Source organism: Cladophialophora yegresii (assembly GCF_000585515.1).
Source record: "Cladophialophora yegresii CBS 114405 chromosome Unknown aczIN-supercont1.1, whole genome shotgun sequence".
NCBI lineage: Eukaryota > Fungi > Ascomycota > Eurotiomycetes > Chaetothyriales > Herpotrichiellaceae > Cladophialophora > Cladophialophora yegresii.
The window spans coordinates 1,314,516-1,338,061 of record NW_006913045.1 but is presented as its reverse complement, the minus strand read 5'-3'; the positions used below and the strand labels follow the sequence as shown (position 1 = coordinate 1,338,061).

The window sequence follows — 23,546 nt, the reverse complement described above, 5'->3', positions numbered from 1 at the left end:
ACGCGTTTCGTCTGCCGCCTGTCGCCTTTGCACGAAGTCTATGGCGTCATGTTAGCAATACGCCTTTCTTGCAACCTGAGGTGGCTGTCCGATATCCGCTGATCATCAAACCTGATGTGAGAGTCACTGATCGGAACTTTATAAGAGCAACTCAAGCAATCGAAATTTGAGCCGACGTCCCCATTGTCGCTGCTAAAATTCGTTGAAAGGGTTGCAATTCTCTGGACGCTGGCTGTTGCACAAAACTCGACCTTTAGAAATATCCGCTGGCATCTTGGACTACTGGAAGGGGTAAAGATGGCATATACTCACCAAACCTATCTTCCAACACCACTCACCCCTTCAATGCCAGTATGCGGTCCCCTTGCCGATCAATTGGAGCCACTGCCGATTACACCCCCAGATATACCTGCAGCCTTTGACGAAAGGTCATTCAAGCCGGACAGCAGGACAATCAGGAAGGCCCTGCACGTGCTCGCCACCGAACGGCAGGCTCTGTCCCATCTCGAAGACCTATACAGCACTTCTGCAGAGGCACAAGAGTCTCTCCTTCGAGCTGTTAACCAGATCATCAACTCCGAGGCTCGACACGGAAAGACCATCTTCACAGGCGTCGGGAAGTCGGGGCATATTGCAAAGAAGCTGGTCGCGACATTTGTGTCACTAGGCATCCATGCAATCTTTCTACACCCCATTGAAGCTCTCCACGGGGACCTAGGAGTTGTTCGACACACTGATACAGTTATTATGATCACATTTTCCGGGAGGACACCAGAACTCCTGTCACTTGTACCGCATATTCAACATTGCATCCCTCTGATTCTCATGACGGCGCATCTGAGCCCCATCACCTGCCCGCTTCTGTCGCACACGGCAAGACAAGGCGCTACGAATATCCTCCTTCCAACGACGATCCACGAGACGGAAACTTCGTCGTTCGGAGTCTCGGCCCCAACAACTTCAACGACGATCACCCTGGCCCTTGGCGACAGTCTGGCACTCGCGGTCGCAGACGAATTGCACTGTTCTACTGGCGTGGAAACACCCGCAGTCTTCGCGTCGAACCATCCTGGCGGTGCGATCGGCGCCGCATTCAAGTCATCGACTCAGAACGTCCCGAAAATGGCCGATCTAGCGACCACGGTGTCGCAAGTGCCCATAGCTTCGCCGCAAATGGGTCAGCCGCTTCTGTGCTTCAATGTCCTTTTAGCCGCGGTGAAGTCGCCGCGGGGTTTCGTCCGGACGTCAGCCAACCACATTATCGGCCCTCGACGGATACAAAACCTACAAGATCCCACTGCTCCAATCTCGGCTGTGGAGGATGAATTTGGCAGAGTGGTGGTTGAGAGGACGGACTGGATATCCGTTCTCAACTCTACCACCGTCGAAGAGTGCAGGAGATGGATCCACCAGATGCGAAACGAGGGCACTGGTCGAGGCAGAGACTTCCTCAAGCGAGGGACTCTGCTTGGCATCGTCGAGCATAACGAGGTCACGGGTGTCGTGGAGATTGAAGATGTTATAGGCGAAGACTTTGCATGAATGTTGTCGGCTCCCCACTGATGGAAGCCGAATCACGACCAATACATTATAGAACAGCATCAGGGTGGTTAGCGCTTTAGCGGGCTCGCCCAGCGTCGTATTTTCCATTTTGGATATCTCACGAATGTTATGAATACCAATCGTCCTCCTCATCCTCGTCCTCCTCGTCCTCCTCGACTCCGTTGGTCGCTGCTGAAACCACAACCGTAGCAATTGATGCTCCGTCAGTCGTTTGGCCTGTATCGTCCCCAGGCTTCGCAGCAGTTCTCAGCGCGTCTCTCTTCGCTCTCAGCTTTCGAACTCGGTCCTCCATCTCCTCCATGATATCGAATTCTTCAGCCAACTTTCCCAATTCGTCTTCCTTCTCATCCTCTGCCTCCATTTCCAGTCTCCGTCTTCTATCCTCGTCTTGCTGTGCCGTGATCTGATCGGCCGTCAGAGGGGCAGCCGTGATAGTGGCAGAGGCATAGTCCGGTTTGGGCTTGTCTGCCGCGAGTGGTGCTACTTCACGTTCGAAGGCTGCCCATTCGTCTTCGTTAACGGCAGGAGCAGGTGCGGAGGGTTCCTTCGTTTGTACTGCATCGCCCGTCACCGGCGATGGGGCCCGCGTCTGCCCTATCTGTTGCCCGGGTACTTCCTGCTCTAGGAGAACTGGTCCTGCCTGCTCTTCGTCTTCGTCTTCCACAAGAGTGCTCTCCGGCCGTGATTTCGGCTTCTTCCGTGCCTCAGATTTCTGCTCATCACGCTCCGGTGATACTTCATCAACATCTTCAATTTTTCTCTTAACGCCCTTGCCTGAACTGGACTCTAAGCTAGCCTGCCGGGACGCTTGAGTGGCGACGTTCTTCCGGTGGTTTGCACTTTTCAAGTGTCCTTCCCAGAGAGCCTCGGACTTCACGTTGAGATTGCAGATATTGCACAAGAGTATGCCGGATTTCGTGTATGAGAGATGAGGATGGGTTATGCGACGGGACTGACGCTCAGCGGCGAGGAGGGCCCGGACATCAGTCATCGTTGCCCGTGGACTCCGACTGCCTTTTGGGAAGGAAAGAAAGCGAAGACGCGCTCAGCTGAAACGCGGTAACACTGATGGTCGCTGTCTCTGCCACAGAATCCAATCCGCTGCCACACTGCCTGCGAGAGCGTGCCAGCCTGTTACGTTAATGCGTGTTGCCGCTTTTCCGGCCTGGACCCTTCTTTCGCCCTCCATCCAATCACAGCACTCGCAGCTCTAGTCAGGCCATCTCCGCTTTTGCTGCGCTTGAAGTTCCTGCCGCCGCAACTCAAGGTTCCCGCATCCATCTCTCCGTTCAATTCTACTCCTACCCTCGTCGCGATATCACCTTCGACACGTTTACCCATCTCTTTCATTGCGCGGAGCTGCTGCGCTGACTGTGGCGCGTGGCGCGGAGTTTAGCTTAATCGAATCTGGAGGAACAAGGCCGCAGCTCTGGGTTGGTCTCGTGGACACTATCTCTACCACTCCCACCTGTCGTAGATCGCGAATAGACGTGATTGATGACAAACATCTACGCCTACGTGTATCGCGCATATCGTAGTGTCTAGTATCTTGTACCGTCTCCATGGCTGGTAAGCGTCGCCGTCACCCACGTCACCTTGTTGAATCTTACTAATACAGTGGCAGATGAACCACGACGATCAGGTCGCGCGACCAAAGGACAACACACTAAGGAGCGCGACGGCCCTGAAGATGGATCTACCAAGAAAAAGGGAAAAGGCAAGGCTGCCAAAAATAAGGCCGTGGAAGAAGATGAAGAACCCGAAGAGATCATTCGATGTGTCTGCGGGCAGTACGAGGAGGAGGAAGATAACCCTCGCACCATGATCTGCTGCGACAAGTGCTCAGCATGGCAACACAACAGCTGCATGGGCCTGCCTGAAGACTACGAGCCTGAAAAGTACTTCTGCGAGCAATGCAAACCGCAAGACCACAAAGCACTGCTTGCCGCCGTTGCGCGTGGAGAGAAGCCGTGGGAGGCAGCAATTAGACAGAGGGAGGCTGAGTTGGCTGAGAAGGCAAAGAAGAAAGGGAAGAAGGGGAGGAAATCTGCTGCTGGACGAACGAGTGAAGTTGCGTCGCGCGCCTCTCAGGACGTCGACGAGGGCGCTGGCACTGGCTCTGGCCCCGTATCAAACCCGGCTGCCACTGGACAGAAGCGCAAGCTGGAGGAGTCACCCTCTGTATCTGAAGTTAAGGTTCGTCTATTCCTTCCGCAGAGCGAGAAGCATACGCTGACATTATTCCAGAGCAAGAAGGTTCGAGGGGCTCCTGCTGCTGACGCCAACGGTGGTGAAGCAATCAAGACCGAGACTCCTTCCCGGCAGGCTTCACGATCAGAGTCCGTCTCGGGAGTTGCAATGGATGTAAAGGAGCTGACGAACGCTTCGAGGAAGTCAGCCGCGGCGAATCTGATTAAGCTCATAGAACAGCAAATCAAAGCCGTAAAGCCAGAGGAGTACACCACGCCCGCTGGCAAGACTGACACAGAGGTCGCCACCCAGCTTGGCCTGCGTGTCGAACATGGCATGTTCAACGCCCTGTGCGGAGGGAATGGCGAACCCAACGACGCCTACAAGAACCAGCTTCGGTCGATCACGTACAACGTGAAGAAAAACCGCGCCTTAGGTGTACATCTACTCAACGGAGACCTCACACCACACACTCTCGCAACCATGGACCCCAAAGACATGGCGACCGATGAACAGAAGAGCAAAGAAAAGGCTATGATCAAAGAGATGGAGAGACAACATACCATTGTGGAAGAGCAGGGGCCAAGAATTAGACGAACACACAAGGGTGACGAGTATGTCGACGAAGCTAGGCAGGTCGCAGCCGAATCTGCCACATCCAACGCACCTGTCCGAAAGCCCACTGCCGCCGCTGAGCAAGACGGAGAAAGCAAGAGCCCTGGAGTCAAGAGCCCCTCTGAGACGCTACCAGCCGCAGCCAGAGGGAGCAGACCTCGAACGTCGGTCGACACGATGGCAAGACGTACCTCCTCCGCCAATTTTGACATAGACAAAGTCTGGTCGAATGTCCAAGGCTCACCCGACGGCGAGCCCCAGCGATTTGGCGACCTTCCCCAGGCACATTCACCGACGGCAGCCGTTCGAGAACCAATGGCCCCAGGCACAACGGCCGACGCAGAAATTGACGAGCTTCTCAAGGATGAAGACGCCGAGTCACCACCGTATTCACCCAAGGACGCTGCGGATGCTGAAGGCGTCGTCTGGCGCGGTGTCGTCAATGGAGGCAGTCTCGGTCGATTCCACGCCGTCGCAAGACACGCTGCCGGAGCTACACCTGACTCTGACACTCTGCGCATGACCTACAATGATCTCCTCCCGGCAGAGATCGACATCGGGGGCCGAATCCAGCCTGCCCGAGCGGACGAATACCTGTGTGGCCTGGAGTACAGTAACTCCTCAGACTTGGTCATCGTCTGCCTGCCCGAACCCACCAACTCGCACGATCAAGAACAGTTCAATAAATTCTTCCGATACTTCAAGCACAAGGATCGCTTCGGTGTGGGGCTGCAGTACACAAACCCGGCCATCAAGGATATATATCTGATTCCTCTCGAAGTCGGTGAGGAATTGCCCACGTTTGTGAAGAAGTTGGAAACCGACTTCCCGGATCCGACGCAGGAGAAGATGCTGTTGGTACCCATCGTTATTAAGAATAGCGAACTTCCACACAACATCGATGCTGCTATGGCTGATGCATCCGCGACAAATGCTCGGAGTCCGACAATGCCGGGAGGATCGATTGCGCAGACGCCCATCACGCCTCGCGATGGTGTCTTTCCATACAGCCAGTCGCCCATGCCAAACCCGTATGACATGAATGGGACACCTCAGATCCACCATGCACAGCAGGGCTTTGTACACACACCCGCACCACCATCCTCGTCCTCCCCACCAAATCAATCTACACTGTATGCGCAGTCTATCCTTGGTCCCGAGCTAGCATCATGTCCTAGTGTGGTCCAGCTCTGTTCTCAAGCCCCTAACGCAGGCGAGAACGAGTTCCGCATCGTCAAGGAATGTCTGCAGCAAAACGCCGAGGCGAGAAATGATTTGTCAGTACTCACAGTTATGCTCCAGCGAGTAATGCAGCAGTCGAAGGCAGGAGGCGCGAGTGATTCACCGAGGACTTAGGAATTTCCAAAAGCAACCAGTCACATTGACGAGACGGAAGCGGGTTTGTTGACGGTACCTGTGTGCTCAAAGGCGTTTGAGGCTTGGATAGTGCGGTACAACCAGGGCCACAAGGAGGAATGTGCTTGACCATGCTGCAAACCGGTACAGATGGTTGTTTGGTGTGGTTATTGTCATTTCGAATGTGCTAGCAGTAACGTGATACCCTGAGCGAGGACATCGGATCGGGCTGCTGTACTCCGTATGTGCTTGAGGAATTACGAGCTCATCGACACATGCGACGGGTAGTGGTCGTGCTATAACGGATGGGTAGACCAGCCCAGGGGCCCAGATACCAGGTACTTTAGAAGCCAGGCGGGCTCGTCGAGCTCTCGTTGTTTTCGAGGACAATCAGCACGTCGGTGTGTTGCAGTCTTGGTGTTCTTGAAAGCTGATGTGGGTGGTCGCCAGTCGGCACAAGGCAACGAGCATGTACTGTGTGCCCTTTGTCAATCCGATCAGAAGAGGGGACGTTGCAGGTTGAACAGGCTAGTCACTAAGGTAGCCGGATAGTGAAAATGTCTCCTTTGAAAATATATCCTGATGGTCTTTTCACGTTGCGTGTGTGCCTTGTGGTGGTCTTCAATGCAGTGCCGTGCGGTGCGGCACGAAGAAGCTGCTGTTTGGGCTTCTGGCTGGCTAAAAGCTAGGTAGTGTACTATAATGTCTCTAGGAACGTGCGCACAAGCTCGTCTCTTCGTCGCTCCTCGAGGGTATAGAACTTTACATCCCTGAGAACAGCGTCAGGTAATTCGTCCACCGTCATCGCCGGTCTAAAAGCGTCCTTGTCTTTCTGCGCCGTGTCTTTCAACAACCCCACCAATTCCTTCCTCCTCTCCGCCTCCGACAGCTTGAGTCTGGCCACCAGGTCACGGAACATCTTCTCGCGTTCCTTGTCGTGGAGATTCCGATCGCCCATTTCCGGCGCCCGTCTGAACTTGCGCTTGAACTCCGGCCAGTACAGTTTCGGAGTGGCATTCTTGTGCAGGAAGCGGAGGTATTCGACCCGGGGATCTCGCTTTCGGGCCGATTGTTCGGATTCTTGTTGAGCCTTAAGGGCTTGGATCTGCGCGATGCGATCTTTCGACCACCCCGAGAATGCTTCCCTGCGGGCGGAGGTGGTGGGAAGGGACACGTAGCGCTGGTCTTCCACCACATGGACGTCCTCGATGAGTTTTTCGAATGTGGCGTAGGGTGAGATGCCCGAGTCGTCGAGGAGCGAGCGGAAGAGCGCGACCGTGTCCTCCTCGGTTAGGGGCAGGCCTTCCTCGTCGTCTTCGCCGGTCGGATTTACATCGTGACCGTGACCGTCTGGGTTGACGTAGTCATCCTCGACGTCACCTTCAGCTTCGGCTTCCATTTGCGCGAGTTGCCAGGCTATGTCGTCTTCGTTGAATTCTAGAGGCCCAGGTGGGGGGGACGGCTGTGCCGAATGAGAGAGGCGGCGTCGTTTGGATGGTTCGTCTCCCTCGTCATCGTTCTCGCCCTCGTCGTCTGTGACTTCGACTTCTTCGTACGAGTCGTCGTTGTCGTGGTCAAGATCGTGCGGTCCTCCTACCGTCTGAGTTGGCGCCCTTGTCCCCGGTGTGCTCGCGCGATCATCCGCCGGTTGTGACTTCTCTCGCGCTGGCTCCTCCTCCTTGTTAAGAATCCCGTCCTTCTCGGCCTCGGCCTCGGCCTCTGCTTTCTTCTTAGCCTCCCACTCCATCCTGTCCATCTCAATCACCGCCATCATGACGTCCTGCGGGAACTTCCACAGACTCTGTTTCGTCTCGGTGTTGTGCACGAATCGTCTCCCCAGCTTGGTCTTCACAAGGACCCACGGCGCACAGTTCGGGATTGGCGCCTTCGACTTCGGTCGATCGCCTTGGTTGCCTCGCCGGCGCGAGCGATCCTGGTAGCTTTGTCCGCCTGTGAAGTGCCCAGTGGCATCGTTCTGGCTCTTGTTCCTGTTGAATTCGTCCATGGCTTGCATGGAGGCGCGCATGACTTGGTCGGGTTCGGTGGCGCCATAGTCGATCTGCAGTGGCTCTTCTGAAGGACCAGCTGTTGGGCGTGTGTAGGTCGACTGCCCCGTCGAGGCATTGTAGTAGTATGTGTGTCCTGTGGGTGCTTTGTGTTCTGTCCAGCCTGTTGGGAGAGAAGAGGCCGCCGGCGTGGGCGCTGCAGGCCGATACGTTGACTTGAGCATTTTGATCCAGGTATAGGTAGGCCCGGAATCAGCGTGAGGTACTGCTGTTACCTAGGTCGAAGTGTACTGCTTAGCAAAGTGCTTTACTGCATGGTGCTGTGCTCGTCACAGCCATGGAGAAAAAGTTGGTGCAATGTGATTGGCTGAGCGGGCGACGACGCGTGAGGGAGCCGTGCCTGCGTCCGTTACATGTACTGTGCAGTCAGTAGTCCTCTCCTACCGACCCTCACGTCTGCTTTACTTTGAGCTCTCATCCTCTCGCGCGGCCCGTATCTTCCTTTCGCCGACCCCCATAATGTCTCGAAGATACGATTCAAGGGTAAGTCCATCGTTCCCTTGGGAAATGTTTGCTCCGCCAATGCTAACCTACAACTCCGCAGACGACCATCTTCTCCCCAGAAGGTCGGTTGTACCAGGTCGAATATGCCCTCGAGGCTATCTCGCATGCCGGCACAGCTCTGGGAATATTAGCGCAAGATGGCATCGTCCTGGCCGCGGAGCGCAAGGTCACAAGCAAACTACTGGAACAAGACACATCGGCCGAGAAACTCTATATCCTCAATGAGTATGCTGCCAGTGCGTTGGGAGTGTAGAGCAAACTGCTGACATAGTCTGACAGCAACATGATCTGCGCGGTAGCAGGCATGACTGCCGATGCCAACATTCTCATCAACTTTGCACGACAAGCCGCTCAACGCTACCTCCTGACCTACAACGAAGACATCCCCTGCGAACAGCTGGTGCGTCGTCTGTGCGATCTGAAGCAAGGCTACACACAACACGGTGGTCTACGGCCGTTTGGTGTCTCCTTCATCTATGCAGGCTGGGACCCGCAGCGACAGTTTCAATTGTATCAGAGCAATCCCTCGGGCAATTACGGTGGGTGGAAGGCCACGAGCGTGGGAGCCAACAATGCCAGTGCCCAGAGTCTGCTCAAGCAAGATTATAAGGAGGACTGTGATCTGAAGGAGGCGTGCGGCATGGCAGTAAAGGTGTTGAGCAAGACCATGGACTCGACGAGGCTGAGCAGTGAGAAGAGTGAGTGACAGGAGAACGCACTTTTCGAGCACATACTGATGTCTGACGACAGTTGAATTCGCCACCGTCGGCAAGACGAAAGACGGCAAGATTTACCACCATCTGTGGTCTGGTGACGAGATCATGACGTTGCTCAAGGAGCACGGTCTTGCTAAGGAAGAGGAGCAAGAGACTGGTTAAGAGCAGAGCAGATAGCGGGAACGGTGGCCACACGTCCAGTACGCCCTGAGTCGCATTGGCTTGGATTCCGAAGCAAGGCAAAATGAAACCTTCGGGGAAAAGTGAATCCAAAGATGAATTGTGCGATTCAACTGCCCCGAGTCTGGCGTCATGTACTTGACCAGGTTACCCGATACTACAACAGCATGAGTGTCGGAGTCTGGGCGTCAAGGATCACATCGGGTACCTGTCTGCGAATTCTGGACGGGGAGTACGGCGAGTTGCTCACATGTACGTTTTGTTTTACAATACAGAAAAGACAAGAAGGAACTATTCGAGGCATAGCATAGCACCGGCGTTTAAGGTGGAATCCCTTACAGATTCCATGTCTGAAGAACCGTGTGGTCCTGATTCCCTGTCACCGTTTCTGGCTAACAAGCAATACCTGCCACCACGGCCCCGGATATACTAATAAGGTCTCCTCTGCCTTGGTGACTCGCCGGATACGGAGACAAGTGCTTGACGATCAATCCGTAGGTCGGAGCACACAGCATAGCAGGCAGAAATTACGGCAAGGTACCAGCGCTGGATTGCGTTAGGATGTCGCGATGTCCACGGATGTCGTGTTGTGATTTCTCTCTCGTCGACCGCGAGACCGTCTCAAGGACAGCTATCCTGACCTCAACATCAATGTCAACATACATTTCAGTCGTGAGACGGCATACTTGTCGCCTGCAAGAATCGGTATGCCGATAGTGTCAAGGGACAGCGTGATCTTGAGTGAAGCCCGATTGCTAGAAAATCAGGACATCGAATGGCATCAATCATCAATGGTGGACGGTCTGAGTTATGCCACTGCTAGCACCACGACTGGCTCGGTGATTGAGCCTTCACAGAGTAGACAGGTCAACAGATAATTCATGCCAGGATGAGGACCTTTGGAGTCAAGGGTTGCTCATCGTCGATGGTAAGGGCGACTGCATAGAGAAGACCGCAGGGTTAAGCAGCTGGAGTGGGCAAGAACTAGAGATTAAAACTATTGACATTCAGCCGATAACACCGAACCCAGCTTCTCATCGAGCCTCAGTAGATTCGGCATCATCCACTGGCACGCGATCTCGTCCGTCCTTGGCCTCGTCTACCGGCGCAACGACGTCCCACCCTCCAGGTTTTGCGACAAACGCCACCGGCTCATCGTCCTCTTCTGCTTAACTACAGGATTGCTGCTCAGCCTTCCTGGCCAGCTCCTCTACTACCTCCAACTATGGCGAATGTCTCGGCATCACCGAACGTTGAGACCACCGTTATGAGATCTACTTCCTTCGGCAACTGACTGACAAGGCCCATTCTGAGGCCCTCGGCGGTGCGTTAGATCTAGCGGTCACGGGCCGTGCCACATGGAGTCCAGACCAGCATTACCTAGCCAGGCGTGAAACTGGCTTCAGGTTGCGGCGCCCTTAGCAATAGCTGTCCTCCAATTGTCTGGCAACTGGCTGAGACCAGAATGGCAGGGCAACGACATCTCCCTCAGCAAGAGCTGCGCTAGCCAGCAGCAGTAACCCGAAGCCATCAGTCTGTCCAGCTGGATTTTCCTTGGAAGATCTCACGCCAAAGCGAGTGGAGTACGACCGTGTACGTCCAGCAACACCACAGTTCTCTTCTACTTCCATTAGGAGTAGCCCTAGTGACACTTGCATTGTGCCAGAGTCTTACGTCACTATACTTGCATGACGAGCACGCTGATCTCAGTGCGGATCTTGCGAAGCTAAAACAGTGACGAGAATGCTTCTGCACGTTGCCAGCGAATTCGGCAAGTCGTATGCCAATGTTGCAAAGCGGTATCTGGGATGGCAAGTTTCACGACTAAATCTGGCCAGAAATGAGGGTGATGACAAGAAGATTCAGAGCTCAATCCACGAGAGCGCGGTATACCCCCTTATTCAGCGCCTCGGACATTTTGAAGGCTCACTGGAGCACTAGGCTGGGAGAACAACAAGACAATGGCCCCCACGAACAGGCTACAACGAACCCTTCGCGCGAATCTATATGCCAACAGATCCATTACTCCACAACGGCGGGTTTTGTGGCTAGTGTGGATTCTGGCTCGAATTCAGTGGGAAACGTCAGTGTGACACATGATGAGAACACACCTGTCCCACAGCAGTCGCGGACTGAGTCTTCTATGCCAGCTCTCCTCGATAAGACATCCGGAACTCCCAACCACCTTAACCACTGGATAGATCTTCTGGCGGCGACCCAGCTCGGTCGTATCGCAATCGAGAACCCATGCTGGACGTCTTCTGACATTGAATGTCCTGCTGTCGCTACCACGGATTTCACTTAGGACAGAAAGATTATTTCCCGGGTTCCTATCAACATAACCTCTTGTAGATGTTGCCTTACGCTGTCGTTTTCAGCCTTGGCTTCGTGTTGCACTCCCTGCTTACATACCTTCAAGACCCATGGGACTCTCACCACCGAATTTATCGACGACACATACAGATTAGTTGATACCATGCGACCGCTTGCGAATACAATGCGGTGAAGCCAACGGATCAATTAACGCGGGGGCGAGCAGGCAGACAGACAGGCACACAGCACCGAAGGTCCCACCTGATCGGACGTGTGTCAGAGCGTGAAAGATTGGGGTAATGATGCATGCATGACACTGACAGCATTCGGCTTTCCGGTAACTACTCCGTACTGTACACGCGAAACAGGGCATGGCAGACAGGCAGCACGCCCCAGCGTGGGCTACGGAGCTGTAGTCACGAGAAGCAAAATCGCCTACACGCGAGTACTTCGTACCACTTGCTACATGCATTCATTCCCGTTCCTAAACACCGTATTGCCATTACCGCCGTCAACATCAACACCATGATGTGATTTTGGTGTGGTGCGGCGTGGTACTAACATAATATTAGCAGTGGCCCCCACGAACAGGCTACAATATGTGCATGGGGTTGCCAATGCTCGTCGCAGGTCAGCAAAGAGGGCACTTTGAAGCTCTTACGCACTCCTCGGTGATGCAGAGAATACGACGGAGGCCTCATAATACCATGGTCTCTGTATCAAAATCTCTCCACCACTTGTACGAGGCCACCCTCCCTCCCTTCCCACCCTCCTGAGTAATCTCAGCCTCGTCTCGCGCTCAGCCTCGAACACCGTAGCCTCGGAACCTGCGCCACGCCCGCCACGGCCCGCCGCCACATCAGGCTTCCTGCGTGCCTCCGTGCCTGCGTGTGCGCGCAGTGGTTTCAGAGGAGTGTCTCACTCCACCCCTCCACCCTACCGATTCCGATTTCGCCATTACTATGTACGGAGTACTCCGTACAAACCAAAGTCCTGCAGTTAATATTAGCTCATGTGTCAAGTCTTACGTAGTGAGAGCGTAAGGGGACACACGCCACATCTTAGCATTTAGGGCCAAAGCACAGTGGCGTACGAAATTGACTTTGGTGATGGTGAGTGGGGCTGAAGGACAGGTTTGGAAAATACTTCTCTCTAGACTCGTGACGCATCACATGCACGGACGAAAGCGGAAAGAGGGGGGCAGGTGAAGCGCGAGTCGCCAGGGGGAAGAGGCGGGAAATGGTAAGCAATGGTGATAGTAATGCCTTTGTGGTAATACTCCATTCTCGAGACCAAAGTCTCAAGTCAAGAATAATACACCATAGTCTTATTGACTGTACTCTACTATGGATAGCGTGCCAAAGGACCCAAAGGCCCGAAGTCCCCGCTCATTCCCACCTGATGATCTCCATCATCTGCCCAGCCTCCCACGCGTCGCCGAGGCTACATACATGTACCTCTGCGCGTTCGCCTCCATGACATCTCCACCTTGTGGTGTCATCATGCCATGCCAGAGCGTGCCATACCGTCGCTTTGCTCACAATTCGGCCCCGTCCATGTGAAGAGGCAAAGGAAGGGAGAAAGACTCGACTTGCTTGACCTGAGACGGACAACCCAACCCAAGTGCAGTAGTCCCTTTTCCCGTTTTTTTGGTGGTTGAATTGTAAGTTGTGTTGTCATTGCTTGCCACGATGCGTAAGACAGGTGAAGATCAAGTACTTGGGATCCAGGTGCCCCAAGTCAAAATATGACGTGTGCACGACAAAACGACTCGATGAAGCCCCGAGCCCCGACTGGACTGCTGCAAGTCGTGCTCCCCTTTTCTGGTATCGGTTCATCGCTGGACCGTTCCGGCCTTGTTGTGCTCGAGGCTTGTGTTGGACTGTTGCAAGCCGAGCATCCTCGTTCGTGTGATGCAGGACCATCCATGGGGTGTTGTGGTCGTTGTCATCCATCTATTGGTGTCATATGTTTGTACATTGATTGAATCCATCATGTTGGAAAATCCGTAAAATTAAATCCGTAAACTCTGAAACGCCAAACCCATTCACCTGTCTCGATCTCGGTCTCGTCGGATGGTATACCGCTGGCCCGGCTCGGCCACAATCACGACAGGTTGTCGCTCAATGTGCTGTCGTCGAGACTTCTCTTCGACGTCCTGGGGGAACAAGCTACCTTTGCCCTCATACACCAAGGACTTGGGCCTCTCTCGTCGGGGTTCGCGTTCACGTTCACTCCTGTAGCGCTCCTCCCGTCGCTCGTCGCGGTAGGTTGTTCTTTCTCTGCGGTCGTTGCGGCTCGAGTAAGGCTTGATCTCGACAAACTCGTAGTTGTCGTTGTTGATGTACCGCCTTTCACGCGGCCGTTCGTCAACGTAGTAGTCTCTCCGCCGTGAAGGTGAGATGGGCGAAGCAGGTGTGACGACCTTGATCGGTCTCTCTGTGGTTTGAAGTTCCCTGGTGTTGTCGACGACCACTCTCGTCGAGGTGGTCTTCATGCCCTTGTCGAAGGCCTTGATCAGGAGCGAGACGGCCTCGCAACCCATGGGGACTTGGACCTGGACGCGGTCGCCGTTCTGTCGGTCAATGACCGAGAAGGGCTTCCCACCCTTGGCGTACAGGTACGTGGCGACGTCCCGGGCATATGACAATCCGCGACTGCACATGGGTCGATCGTTTCTCCAGGCATCGTATGGGTTGCGGCAGTGTTCGCACTTGGCGGCATGTTTGGCAAAGTGCTCCATGACGGAGAGCTCGTCGTCGCGTGGGGCACGATAGGAGTCGACCTCCTTCGCGAACTCCACGTTGCGGACACTAGTGCCTTTCGCCATCTTTGCGACTGGGGTCGACGGCGACCTGGTGATGGGGGTGGTGGTCCTCGAGTAGCTCAATTCGGGTGTTGACGGGGGCGTTTGGATCTCGGTGACCGTCCTCTTCGGCGCGCGGGCCACGGTGATGTACTGGTAACTTGGGGTCAATGGCTCTGAAGCATCGACCCGCTTTGGGTAGTAGTAGTAGGTGACTGAACGTGGAGTCGACAGCGTGACGACTTGGTGGTGTATGCTGGTATGGTGAGCTGGCAGCCCTGTAGACTGCGACGGCGACAACTGCTGAGAGATAGTGTTCGACTACTTGAGGTTTCTGTGATCCAATGTGAATGTAGTGGTGGAAGGAAAGAAGTCAATCGAGGGGGGGGGATCGAGGAGATATAGCCTCTAGGTGGGATGGGCCAATTGCGACAAGGACACATTGGTGCAATGTTCAGCATTGGAGATGGGTTCCTTTCGACGGGACCTTTGGTTGGAAGCCTGGAGGAGGGCTAACGGCAAGAGGCATGGGGTGTGGACGCCAGGGGACCAAATCGCCAGGCTGCCACCGGGCCAATAACTCGTACAGGCATCAGGACATGACTGACGAACAGCCGACGTGACTCATGATTGGAGTGGGCCATCTGGCCATGGTGGAATGCACGTCTGCGTGCAATCACGAAGACAATAGGCCACAGGGCAGTGTTGCTTTACCACCCTGATTGTCCCGACTGCCGCGTCCCTCGAGGCCGGCGTGTCGCGCAGAATTGAGCATGGCCATGGGGCATGGGGGATAGAACAGGCACGACGAACCTTTGTTTCGGGGCCAAAAGCGTGGAACTTAGGCAGGATGATGAAAGAGGCATGTCCTACCTCACTGCGGGCAGATGTTTGATAGAGGAGGGGAGGGGCAGGAGGACGAGGAGGCAGTGTTTGTTACTGCTGCTTCGCCTCGAGGCGGCTGAGGCTGATTGGCGGATATGGGGGGGTTGTTCTCCCCCGGCCAACGCGGCCAACCACCGCTTAGACAGACTCGGGAGAGTACGAACACACCGGTCACAGAAGCGGAAGATGCAGAGCTGCAGCTATGCATGCCACCTGCATCTGCTGCAGTCATCGCGAGGAAACAAAACAGTCATACCAAGGTTCCACGCTGCAGTCCAGGCCTGGCAATCGTCACGCCCGTGGTCATCACGATAATGATTATCAAACACATCTCCTTGTCGCCTGTTCGTACCATGGTCAGCTGAAAGCTTCGGACCTGAACATACTGTGTACAGTACCTCGTACTTCCCCTCCTGTGTGCTCTGCAAGTGCCTGAGTGCGCCTTGCCAGAATGTGGCCGGCAAGCGCGTGTCGGCTCAGCACTGCCTCCACCAATGCCCCTACCGCTGCCCCCCTCTTTCCCAGCGATGGCCTCTCATTTGTCCCTGCCCGTGACCCTTCTCATCTTAGCCATCATGTCTCCTCTGCTGCTTGCCCCCTGTCCTGCTTGCAAGAGCCAGGCCCCTGTCAAATCGGAGAAGTTCTGCAAAAGTCCCCCGCTGACTACCGCGTCCTCCGCGTCTTTCCTCGGCCATGCAAGGGCCTCATGTTTCCTCTGCAGCAGTTCAGGTGATGCATGATGTCGTACTCACAACATTTGCTCCGACGGCTCTCGTCTTCCTAGTGCTCGGCCTCCACCTTGCGACGCCCCGTTGCACGGATGTGATTGTTGTTCCTACAGTTTGCAGCGTGGAACTGTCCCTTCGAGAAGTTCTAGTGCCAAGCTATCGTGTAAAGCGATCAGCCGACGTCTCTGAGGCTCTGAAGAATGCCCCGGGACGTTGCATGAGCATGTTGTGTCTGGGTTGCTGCTTCGCCTTGCTGTGCTACGAGGTACAAGTCTTTCCATCCGGAGCCTCGTCTCGGACAGCTTCTCCGGCAAGTTGGCAATGTCACCCACCTGTTGTGAATTGGCATCTTCGATCGTCGAAGCCATGAATGCTCAAGGTGGCAGTCAAGGTCGACGTAAACTTCCTCTGGCCTCGGCGGTCACTGCCCGTGCCGACCATGACCTCCAACCCTGGACTCCAGGAGACGTATACGGTGGTCATGCGCGTCCCATCTACCTGGCATGGTCGTATACATGGGGGCGATAGGGGCGATAGCGTCTTGATGATGACAAGGAACCCTCTGTAAGGACGCTGCCTGTGCAAGGGTTTACGTGGAGGATCTCTCGAGTGCACCCGGCTCACTTCACATCATTTCACAGTCGAACAGTTCGAATATACCTTGCGCGCTTTGACCAACTGTGCAGTCCTACGGTTCCTAAGGTAAGTGCAGGCTGAATAGAGTTCGGACGATATCAATTTCTGCCACACCACTGGGCCGAAGAATACCTCGAGATTTCCTATATGCTGGAGAAGACATTTTGCGAGATCATGGGAGAGGAATCATGCATTTCATGCTCTTCGTCGAGTGTGACGTTGCCAGCCTTCTCAACCATCTCATCGATGATCCAAGGTTTACATCGCTGTGGACGCTGTAGGAGGCGTTCCTACCTCCAGAAGTTATCGTCTTGGCCCGCAACATTTACGATCATTTCAAATCTCCTAGCCATACAATGACAGCCTCACACAGTTCTCAACGAGTCTTGTGGTGTGGGCGGGGGATCATTCGGGGACAATCCCTGGCAGGACTGTATTTTCTGCACGAGTTTTAGCAACCTGGACTGCGGACGACAGTCATCTTCGGCTGCGACGGGATCAGATGATTCCTGTGATATTCTTTCGAACCAGACATCACGAGAACTGGTGAAGCTGGGCCCTGCTGTTTGTACAAATCGCTGCACTCCTGCAACATGGCAGATGTTCCCGGCACACACTCCTGGCCTGCCGACGCCATCAGTTGATGCCGTCACTGCCCACTATCGGACGAGTACTTCCGGAAAGTGACGGACAATTTGGCAGTAGCCTCACATCCAGCATGCGCCTGACTACCCCCCGCGCACTCCTCGCAGACAGCCCAGCTTGTACGATGTTGCACTTGTATTCGTGTTCCTGCAGCCTTGGACTTGGCTTGCCCTTCCTCCCCGTTAACACCCTGGGCAGATGTGCTCTCGCCGTACTTTGAAACAGTCCCGTGACCATCTCTCTCAGCAGGGCGTTGCCTTCCGCGCCATTCCGCGCGTGCGCCCGGGACACAAGGTGAAGCACAAACACACCATAACCGGCGCTCAAGCAGCCAGGCGTTGTAATTGCTGCTGGCGGCGAGCATTCCTGCATGGGCCACACATCATTCCTCGCTTAAGACAACCACAATCTTTCCCTTCGTCCGCTCAGTCTTTATCTTCTCAAACGCCTTCGGGGCGTCTTGCATGGGTAACGCCTCGGCCACCACAGGCCTCACCTTCCCATCGGCCATCCACTTGCCGATCTCCTCGAACTGCCTAGAGTCATTCCCAACGCCCAAGAACTTGAACTTCCTCTTTCCCCCGCCCAGAAGTCCAGGCCACAAATACTTCGTTGCCATCTCCCAAACCGTGTGCAGTCCTATCGGAGCCCCGACTTGGACGTATGTCGCCTTGGGGTTCGTAAAGCGGTGACACTGCCAAAACAGTCTGCCATCACCGCCTACATTATCGACCACGAGATCGAACTTTCCGTTCTTCGCGGCACTTTGCGTCAGCGCCTCGATCACGTCTGTGGCAGCGTAATTGACGACTTCGTCCGCGCCTAGATTCCTGCACAATTCCGCATTCCCGGCTGAGCAACTTGTCGCAACATAGCATCCCATCGCCTTGGCAATCTGAATCCCAAATGTGCCTGTCCCGCCACTACCGCCATTGATGAAGACCCTTGCAGTATCGCTACCATCATCTTGCCGCTTCACGCGCGGCAAGTGCGGCACGATGCACTGATATGCCGTGAGGCCCGCGGTGCCCACGCACGCAGCATCTTTGGGACTGACTCCTTTAGGGAGTAAAGCCACACCGGCCCTCCTAGCGAGAGTATACTCGGCCAGCGTGCCGAACTGTGTCGGTCCGTCCAGCCGGCCGAAGACAAGCTCACTAATCCCAGTTTTTGGGCTGCTGGAGTCTCCCTGAAGTCCCTCGCCCACGGCAACGACTCTGCCTGCAAAGTCCAAGCCTGGAGACGCTGGCGTCTTGATAGCGAATCTGCCGACGAGGGGGAGTTCCGCGATCTTATAGTCGACCGGATTCAAGGACATGGCCAGGACTTGGACCAATAGCTTGTCTTTGCCTAGTGAGTGGGCGTCATGCGGTGGGAGAGGTGCCGCGGTGTTGAGGGTCAGATTCTTCTCCAGTCCGCCGTGAGTAGAGCTGAATTGCCAGGCGCGCATTGTCGACGGAATGGAGGCGGCTGAGGCTGTGGCCATTGTGCTATTGATATCCTGTCGGCGTCGACGTCGGTGTCGGTGACGGTGCTGCCTGCGTTTTGGAATAAGCCCCCGCGTTTTAGGCGGTGAGTTGGTGGGCTCCCGACCGTGAAATAGTACGGGAACAGGTAGGGATTGCACAGGAGGGAAGTCAACTTGAGCCTCCGGCTTTTCCAGAGAACTATGGGCGAAAGCCTTTTGCTTTTCGGGGATTCTCGTGCCTACGGACGTGTGTGCCGCTGTGGTCTGATCGTTGCAAGTTGCCAAGTGATCGGCTTTCTGCATCTCCTGCTCTTTGGGAAGTTTCACTGAGTCGACAGGAATGATGATGGCATTGACCAGTGACGTGCCGTCGCCTAAGTCTTAGCGTGTGGGTACACTATGGCCAATAGGAGTCTGAGATTGAGCAGAGGCCGGTAGTCACGGCGATTCATTCACTTATCCATCACTCTCCACTCACCAAGTTACTTTGTACTCTCTCGCTCGTCACTATATTTGTGATTGTAGCTTCCCTTGATAGAACGTACCACATCGCAGGCACTGAAGCTGACAATTGTACGCTGGGGAATAGGGAGGGTCGATCTGTGAGGGCCTTGCCGCACAAAAGACTTGCATCGTCATCGCAGATGCCGCCTACTGACTCGCATCTAATTACTCGTCTAGTCAGGATATCGCAACTCCACGCCATCTCCATCGGTGCAGTGAACAGGTTATTCGGCCCATCGTACTTCCCTTGGATATTCCAGCACTAATGCCGCAATTCACACTCGGTAACGTTCTACCTGTCGTACAGGGGAGGATCTTGCTGCACAATATATTTGCCAACCATCCGCTACCAGCTCTTGAAAGTCCTGACTTGACGCCCCTCCCTCACCGCATCGCTGGAAGGCGACAGCTTGGCTTGCCTTCAATCTCACCATCGAGTTGAGCAAACCAAGAAATGGGCGTGCCGGGCCGGCCCTAGTACTGCGCTGTCGACATCGTTTTTTTACAGTTCTTCACGAGATTATAGCTCCTGCATTCCGGCCTTTGTTCTTTCAATGTCGGTGCGAGCTGTTCGGTCGGAGATGCTTCACTGGCCACGCGACTCCCTTGCCCTGCAACTGCCACGCAGCAAACGCGCACTACTGACATGCAGACGGTACAGCATGACACCGTGTCCACAGTATGGCCACTCCCACGCCAGCGAATTAGTCGCTACGCACTTTGACCACGACTTTGCCCCGCGCACGTTTCGTGGCGATGCGCTCGTAGGCACTCACACCGTCCTCCATGTCGAAGACGGAGTCGACAGGGACGCGCAGGCGCCCCTCCTCGATCAGTGGTGCCAGGTACACAGCGTCGTCACGCGCTGGAGGAGTGCTAAACATGATGTAGCGTCGGGGCACACCGCCTAGCCAGGTAGGTAAGCAGGTGTTTAACAGCATGTTGCGCACCGTCACACCGATACCCTCGAGCGCGCCAACGTTGATGACAGCGCCCTCGGGCTTAAGATATGCTGGGGAGTTGACAAAGAGCGCCTGCGTGCCGACGCAGTCGAGCACAAAGTCAAACCGCTTGTTCCCGTACTGCTGCGCCAGGTAGGCCGGCAGCGGGTCGTGCTTGCGGTAATCGACGAACTGTGCGTGTCAGTCATCTTCTTATGTAATCAACCGAACAATCGGCGGCCAACCTCATCTACGCCCATGCCGCGCACCATAGCCTCGTTCCCGCCGCTGGCCACGCCAACCACCTTGGCGCCACGCAGCTTGCACAGTTGCACAAGGACCGACCCGATCGACCCGCTGGCCCCATTCACGAGCACTGTGTGGCCCTCGCGGACGGCCGCCGTGCGGATTATCTTCAGCGCTGTGCTGCCGGAGCAGATAATTCCCGAAGCCGATGCCATGCCGAGCGAGGCGTCGATACGAGCGACCTGGCTGCCGGGTAGCCGCACATACTCGGCCAGTACACCGTGGCCCAGGAGCAGAGGCAGCGGCACACTCTGGAAGGCGACAACGTGCGTGCCCAGCTCACGGATCTCGGCTGGCGCGCCCTCGCCGGCGGCCACCACCTCACCGGACAGCTCGATCTCGGGAATCCACGGGCCGGAGAAGGGCAGAATAGGCACCGTCTTCATCACCATTCCGGTAGTGAACTGTAGCGAGACGTGCGATACGCGGATCAACACGTCGGACGACAAGCGGGTCGGCACAGCGGGTGTAGGAAGGCCAGTAGCCAGCTCGAGGACGCTACGCGCTGGGCCGCGCCGCCGACGTACCCAGGCGCGCATGGTCGGCGGTATGGCCGGGGCTTGAGTCGTCGGGGCCATTGCCTCTGCTCTCCGGCAAGCGGCGAGGAGTTGGTACGGATGAAACCAGGCGTCCAGAGAACGAGATCCAGGGGGTTTAGTGTCGAGTACAGTCCAGTACTTCAGGTAAACAGCGAAAATAGCGGTCGTCAGCTATCAAAGCTGCGGGCTGAGGAGAAACGAGCAAGTCCCGGCAAAGAGGCCAACATCAGGCATCTCTCAAGCCAAACGAGAAGGACCTGGTATCATATCATTCATAGACCTACTAGTAATGCATACTGTGGCCTTCGAGGGATGGGGACATACTTAAAACTGGTTGCCTGTTGTTAGAGGCGGCAGTACTGTACGTACCGAGTACCGAGTACGGACTACTGTAATTAGATGGTATGTACGGAGTAGCTGGCCCCGCTTGCCGAGGGTCCTTGCTGGCAAGGACGGTGGAAAGTTTTAAATTTCCCGGCCGCAAGTTCTAAGCTAAGCCAAGCCAAGCCTAAAGGTCCTGGTACATACTCCGTGCCTACGGCTCATGGCAAGGATTAGCTGCAGCAAACTGTCCTTGGGGTGCAAAGGACGTTCCAGGCCTACATGCATAGTATGTACCCTTTTTAGTTGAAGCGTTTCTTACCGAAAAATTGTACCCAGTACGGAGTAATTCAACGAGAATGCGTGGGTCGCGTCAACGGATTTCCGCCGGACAAGACTCCTACCATTCATGCATGCATGTCCTACCGAAAACATACCGGACAGCCCTTGAAGGACGTGACTGCTCGGAGACAAAACAATGGAAACTGCATCGTTGAAGTTACGAGCGGTGCTTCTAATAATAGACTCGGCGGTACAGGTCTTCAAAGAGGTGGAGTGTAGGTATGTAGGCTGCCATCCATCGAACTCTCCTGTGCTGAGTAGGCCAACGGAGCGCGAAAAAGAGACAACCGGCCAGGAACTGTCTATCCATGCCAGCGAACCGGCTCAAATGCTCCTTTCACGACATTGCGGGGCCGACTGCTCTCTCTCATCCTTTGGCCACTAACCGAAGTCGGCATTCGCCATGTATCAACTCTTGGGCGGGACGCATTCACAGACCTCCCCCTCATGCTAAGCCATGGCCCCACTACTGATTCGTACTCGCAAGGAGAGCGGCACACTCGTCAATCCTCTTGTCAACCTCCGCCATCCTCAGGTACTCGTTCGTGTACTCGATTAGTTTCGGAATCTTCTGGTAGTCGCCCAGATCGATATCCTCATTGCCCGTCGACGCATTGAAGCGGAAATAGAATATCTCCTTGGCCGGTCTCCGCCTGTTGTACTGTCTTATGTTCCGATCAAAGTCACGATGTTTGGCTTCAGTATTGGTTACAAAGGCCACCGTTTTGGTGATTGTGTTGAGAAACCTCTGGATCCCCGATCCGACTCGCGTTTGTTTATTGTACTCCTTGTGGGACGTTCCCAGGCTGACGATGCATTTGATGCGTGGCAATTGTGCATCACGCGGAACCAGATCGTCTCGACTGTCCCATAGTTGGACGATGGGGTTATTGTTCAGGAGACCGCCATCCCAGAAGTTCAGACCTTGGATCGTGGCTTGCTTTAGATAAGTAGGCGCCGCAGACGTTGCTCGAGCCGCTTCTTTGATGGTGATTGTGTTGACATCGAGGTCTCTACCCCCTGTGGAAACCGGAAGGGCAGGAAAAGGGGGATCGTAGTTGCGCAGCAGGATACTCTCCCCTTTATCGGCAAGCGTTGCACACATGAACCTGGGCCACAGTCAGCCCCCGGCCGTGAAGAGCTGCTAGGATCAAACCTACATCTGACCCTGGCTCCGCTTGACAAGTACAGCATCGCCCTTCTTTGCTCGATCGTCATCGTCAAGAGGAAATGCGCCGACCACGGCATCGATTGCTCGTTCGAGTGGCCTGTGAGAATACTGAGAGTGACCAGTCAGGACCTTCACTGTAAGCCAGATATCCCCAATGAATTTCCCCAGGCCTCCCAGTTCACTGAGCTTAATCGTCCCCAACATCGGGCTGAAGACCATTTTCGCCAGGGTGTCGTACTGTGTGATCACGTCGCTGCATTTCATTTCGAGCCGGAACAGCATCAGAGCAATGAGGCCGCCTGTGCTCGTCCCGGCTGCGAGGTCGAAGTAATCAACAGGCTTTCGTTCCTCAAGATCCGTCGGTTTGCCTTCCAGCATATATGCTTCGTTCTCGATTTCGCGGACTCGGTCCATGACTTTATACAAGTCAAGTCAGCCTAAAAGCTCGCCCAGGGTACAGACAAGCTCGCAAGTATGTATTCTGGCGAGTAATAGAGGCCGAATGCATCTGTTTCAACCTGAAAGCAGGGAGACTCACTCTTCTTGAGTATGATCATCGACGAAATTCCCTTCACACCGCCACCGTCCAAAGCTAAGAGATTGTACGCCTCGGTCGACCCGGATTTTGGGCGAGGAATGTTTTGCCAGGGGTCCTCTTGAGGGGCCATATCGTCTGCGTTCAGTCGGTCAATTGGTTTTGAACTTGCGATCGTTCCGGCTAAAACGGTTCAGCTTGTATCCGGGCAATAAT

General features: G+C 54.9%; 10 protein-coding genes across 10 annotated transcripts; 4 read left to right on the top strand and 6 right to left on the bottom strand.

Moving 5' to 3' along the window:
* Nucleotides 1–297: 297 nt before the first annotated feature.
* On the top strand, nt 298–1,542 carry A1O7_00481 (uncharacterized protein; the record flags this gene model as incomplete). Its single annotated transcript, XM_007754522.1, has 1 exon — nt 298–1,542. The coding sequence occupies one exon, from the start codon at nt 298–300 to the stop codon at nt 1,540–1,542; it is 1,245 nt and encodes a 414-aa protein (XP_007752712.1).
* Nucleotides 1,543–1,669: 127 nt separating this feature from the next.
* Nucleotides 1,670–2,554, bottom strand: A1O7_00480 (uncharacterized protein; the record flags this gene model as incomplete). The annotated part of the gene is made up of 1 exon (XM_007754521.1): nt 1,670–2,554. The coding sequence occupies one exon, from the start codon at nt 2,552–2,554 to the stop codon at nt 1,670–1,672; it is 885 nt and encodes a 294-aa protein (XP_007752711.1).
* Nucleotides 2,555–3,125: 571 nt separating this feature from the next.
* Nucleotides 3,126–5,724, top strand: A1O7_00479 (uncharacterized protein; the record flags this gene model as incomplete). Its single annotated transcript, XM_007754520.1, has 2 exons — nt 3,126–3,132; nt 3,188–5,724. The coding sequence occupies 2 exons, from the start codon at nt 3,126–3,128 to the stop codon at nt 5,722–5,724; spliced, it is 2,544 nt and encodes an 847-aa protein (XP_007752710.1).
* A 697-nt stretch (nt 5,725–6,421) lies between these two features.
* On the bottom strand, nt 6,422–7,954 carry A1O7_00478 (uncharacterized protein; the record flags this gene model as incomplete). The annotated part of the gene is made up of 1 exon (XM_007754519.1): nt 6,422–7,954. One exon carries the CDS (start codon nt 7,952–7,954, stop codon nt 6,422–6,424), a length of 1,533 nt encoding a protein of 510 aa, XP_007752709.1.
* A 295-nt stretch (nt 7,955–8,249) lies between these two features.
* On the top strand, nt 8,250–9,172 carry A1O7_00477 (proteasome subunit alpha type-4; the record flags this gene model as incomplete). Its single annotated transcript, XM_007754518.1, has 4 exons — nt 8,250–8,273; nt 8,335–8,519; nt 8,574–8,992; nt 9,045–9,172. 4 exons carry the CDS (start codon nt 8,250–8,252, stop codon nt 9,170–9,172), a joined length of 756 nt encoding a protein of 251 aa, XP_007752708.1.
* A 1,761-nt stretch (nt 9,173–10,933) lies between these two features.
* Nucleotides 10,934–11,131, top strand: A1O7_00476 (uncharacterized protein; the record flags this gene model as incomplete). The annotated part of the gene is made up of 1 exon (XM_007754517.1): nt 10,934–11,131. One exon carries the CDS (start codon nt 10,934–10,936, stop codon nt 11,129–11,131), a length of 198 nt encoding a protein of 65 aa, XP_007752707.1.
* A 2,419-nt stretch (nt 11,132–13,550) lies between these two features.
* A1O7_00475 (uncharacterized protein) lies at nt 13,551–14,333 on the bottom strand (the record flags this gene model as incomplete). Its single annotated transcript, XM_007754516.1, has 1 exon — nt 13,551–14,333. The coding sequence occupies one exon, from the start codon at nt 14,331–14,333 to the stop codon at nt 13,551–13,553; it is 783 nt and encodes a 260-aa protein (XP_007752706.1).
* Nucleotides 14,334–17,585: 3,252 nt separating this feature from the next.
* On the bottom strand, nt 17,586–18,689 carry A1O7_00474 (uncharacterized protein; the record flags this gene model as incomplete). Its single annotated transcript, XM_007754515.1, has 1 exon — nt 17,586–18,689. The coding sequence occupies one exon, from the start codon at nt 18,687–18,689 to the stop codon at nt 17,586–17,588; it is 1,104 nt and encodes a 367-aa protein (XP_007752705.1).
* A 1,190-nt stretch (nt 18,690–19,879) lies between these two features.
* On the bottom strand, nt 19,880–21,000 carry A1O7_00473 (uncharacterized protein; the record flags this gene model as incomplete). The annotated part of the gene is made up of 2 exons (XM_007754514.1): nt 19,880–20,308; nt 20,362–21,000. The coding sequence occupies 2 exons, from the start codon at nt 20,998–21,000 to the stop codon at nt 19,880–19,882; spliced, it is 1,068 nt and encodes a 355-aa protein (XP_007752704.1).
* A 1,090-nt stretch (nt 21,001–22,090) lies between these two features.
* On the bottom strand, nt 22,091–23,209 carry A1O7_00472 (uncharacterized protein; the record flags this gene model as incomplete). Its single annotated transcript, XM_007754513.1, has 2 exons — nt 22,091–22,733; nt 22,785–23,209. The coding sequence occupies 2 exons, from the start codon at nt 23,207–23,209 to the stop codon at nt 22,091–22,093; spliced, it is 1,068 nt and encodes a 355-aa protein (XP_007752703.1).
* Between the last annotated feature and the right edge of the window lie 337 nt (nt 23,210–23,546).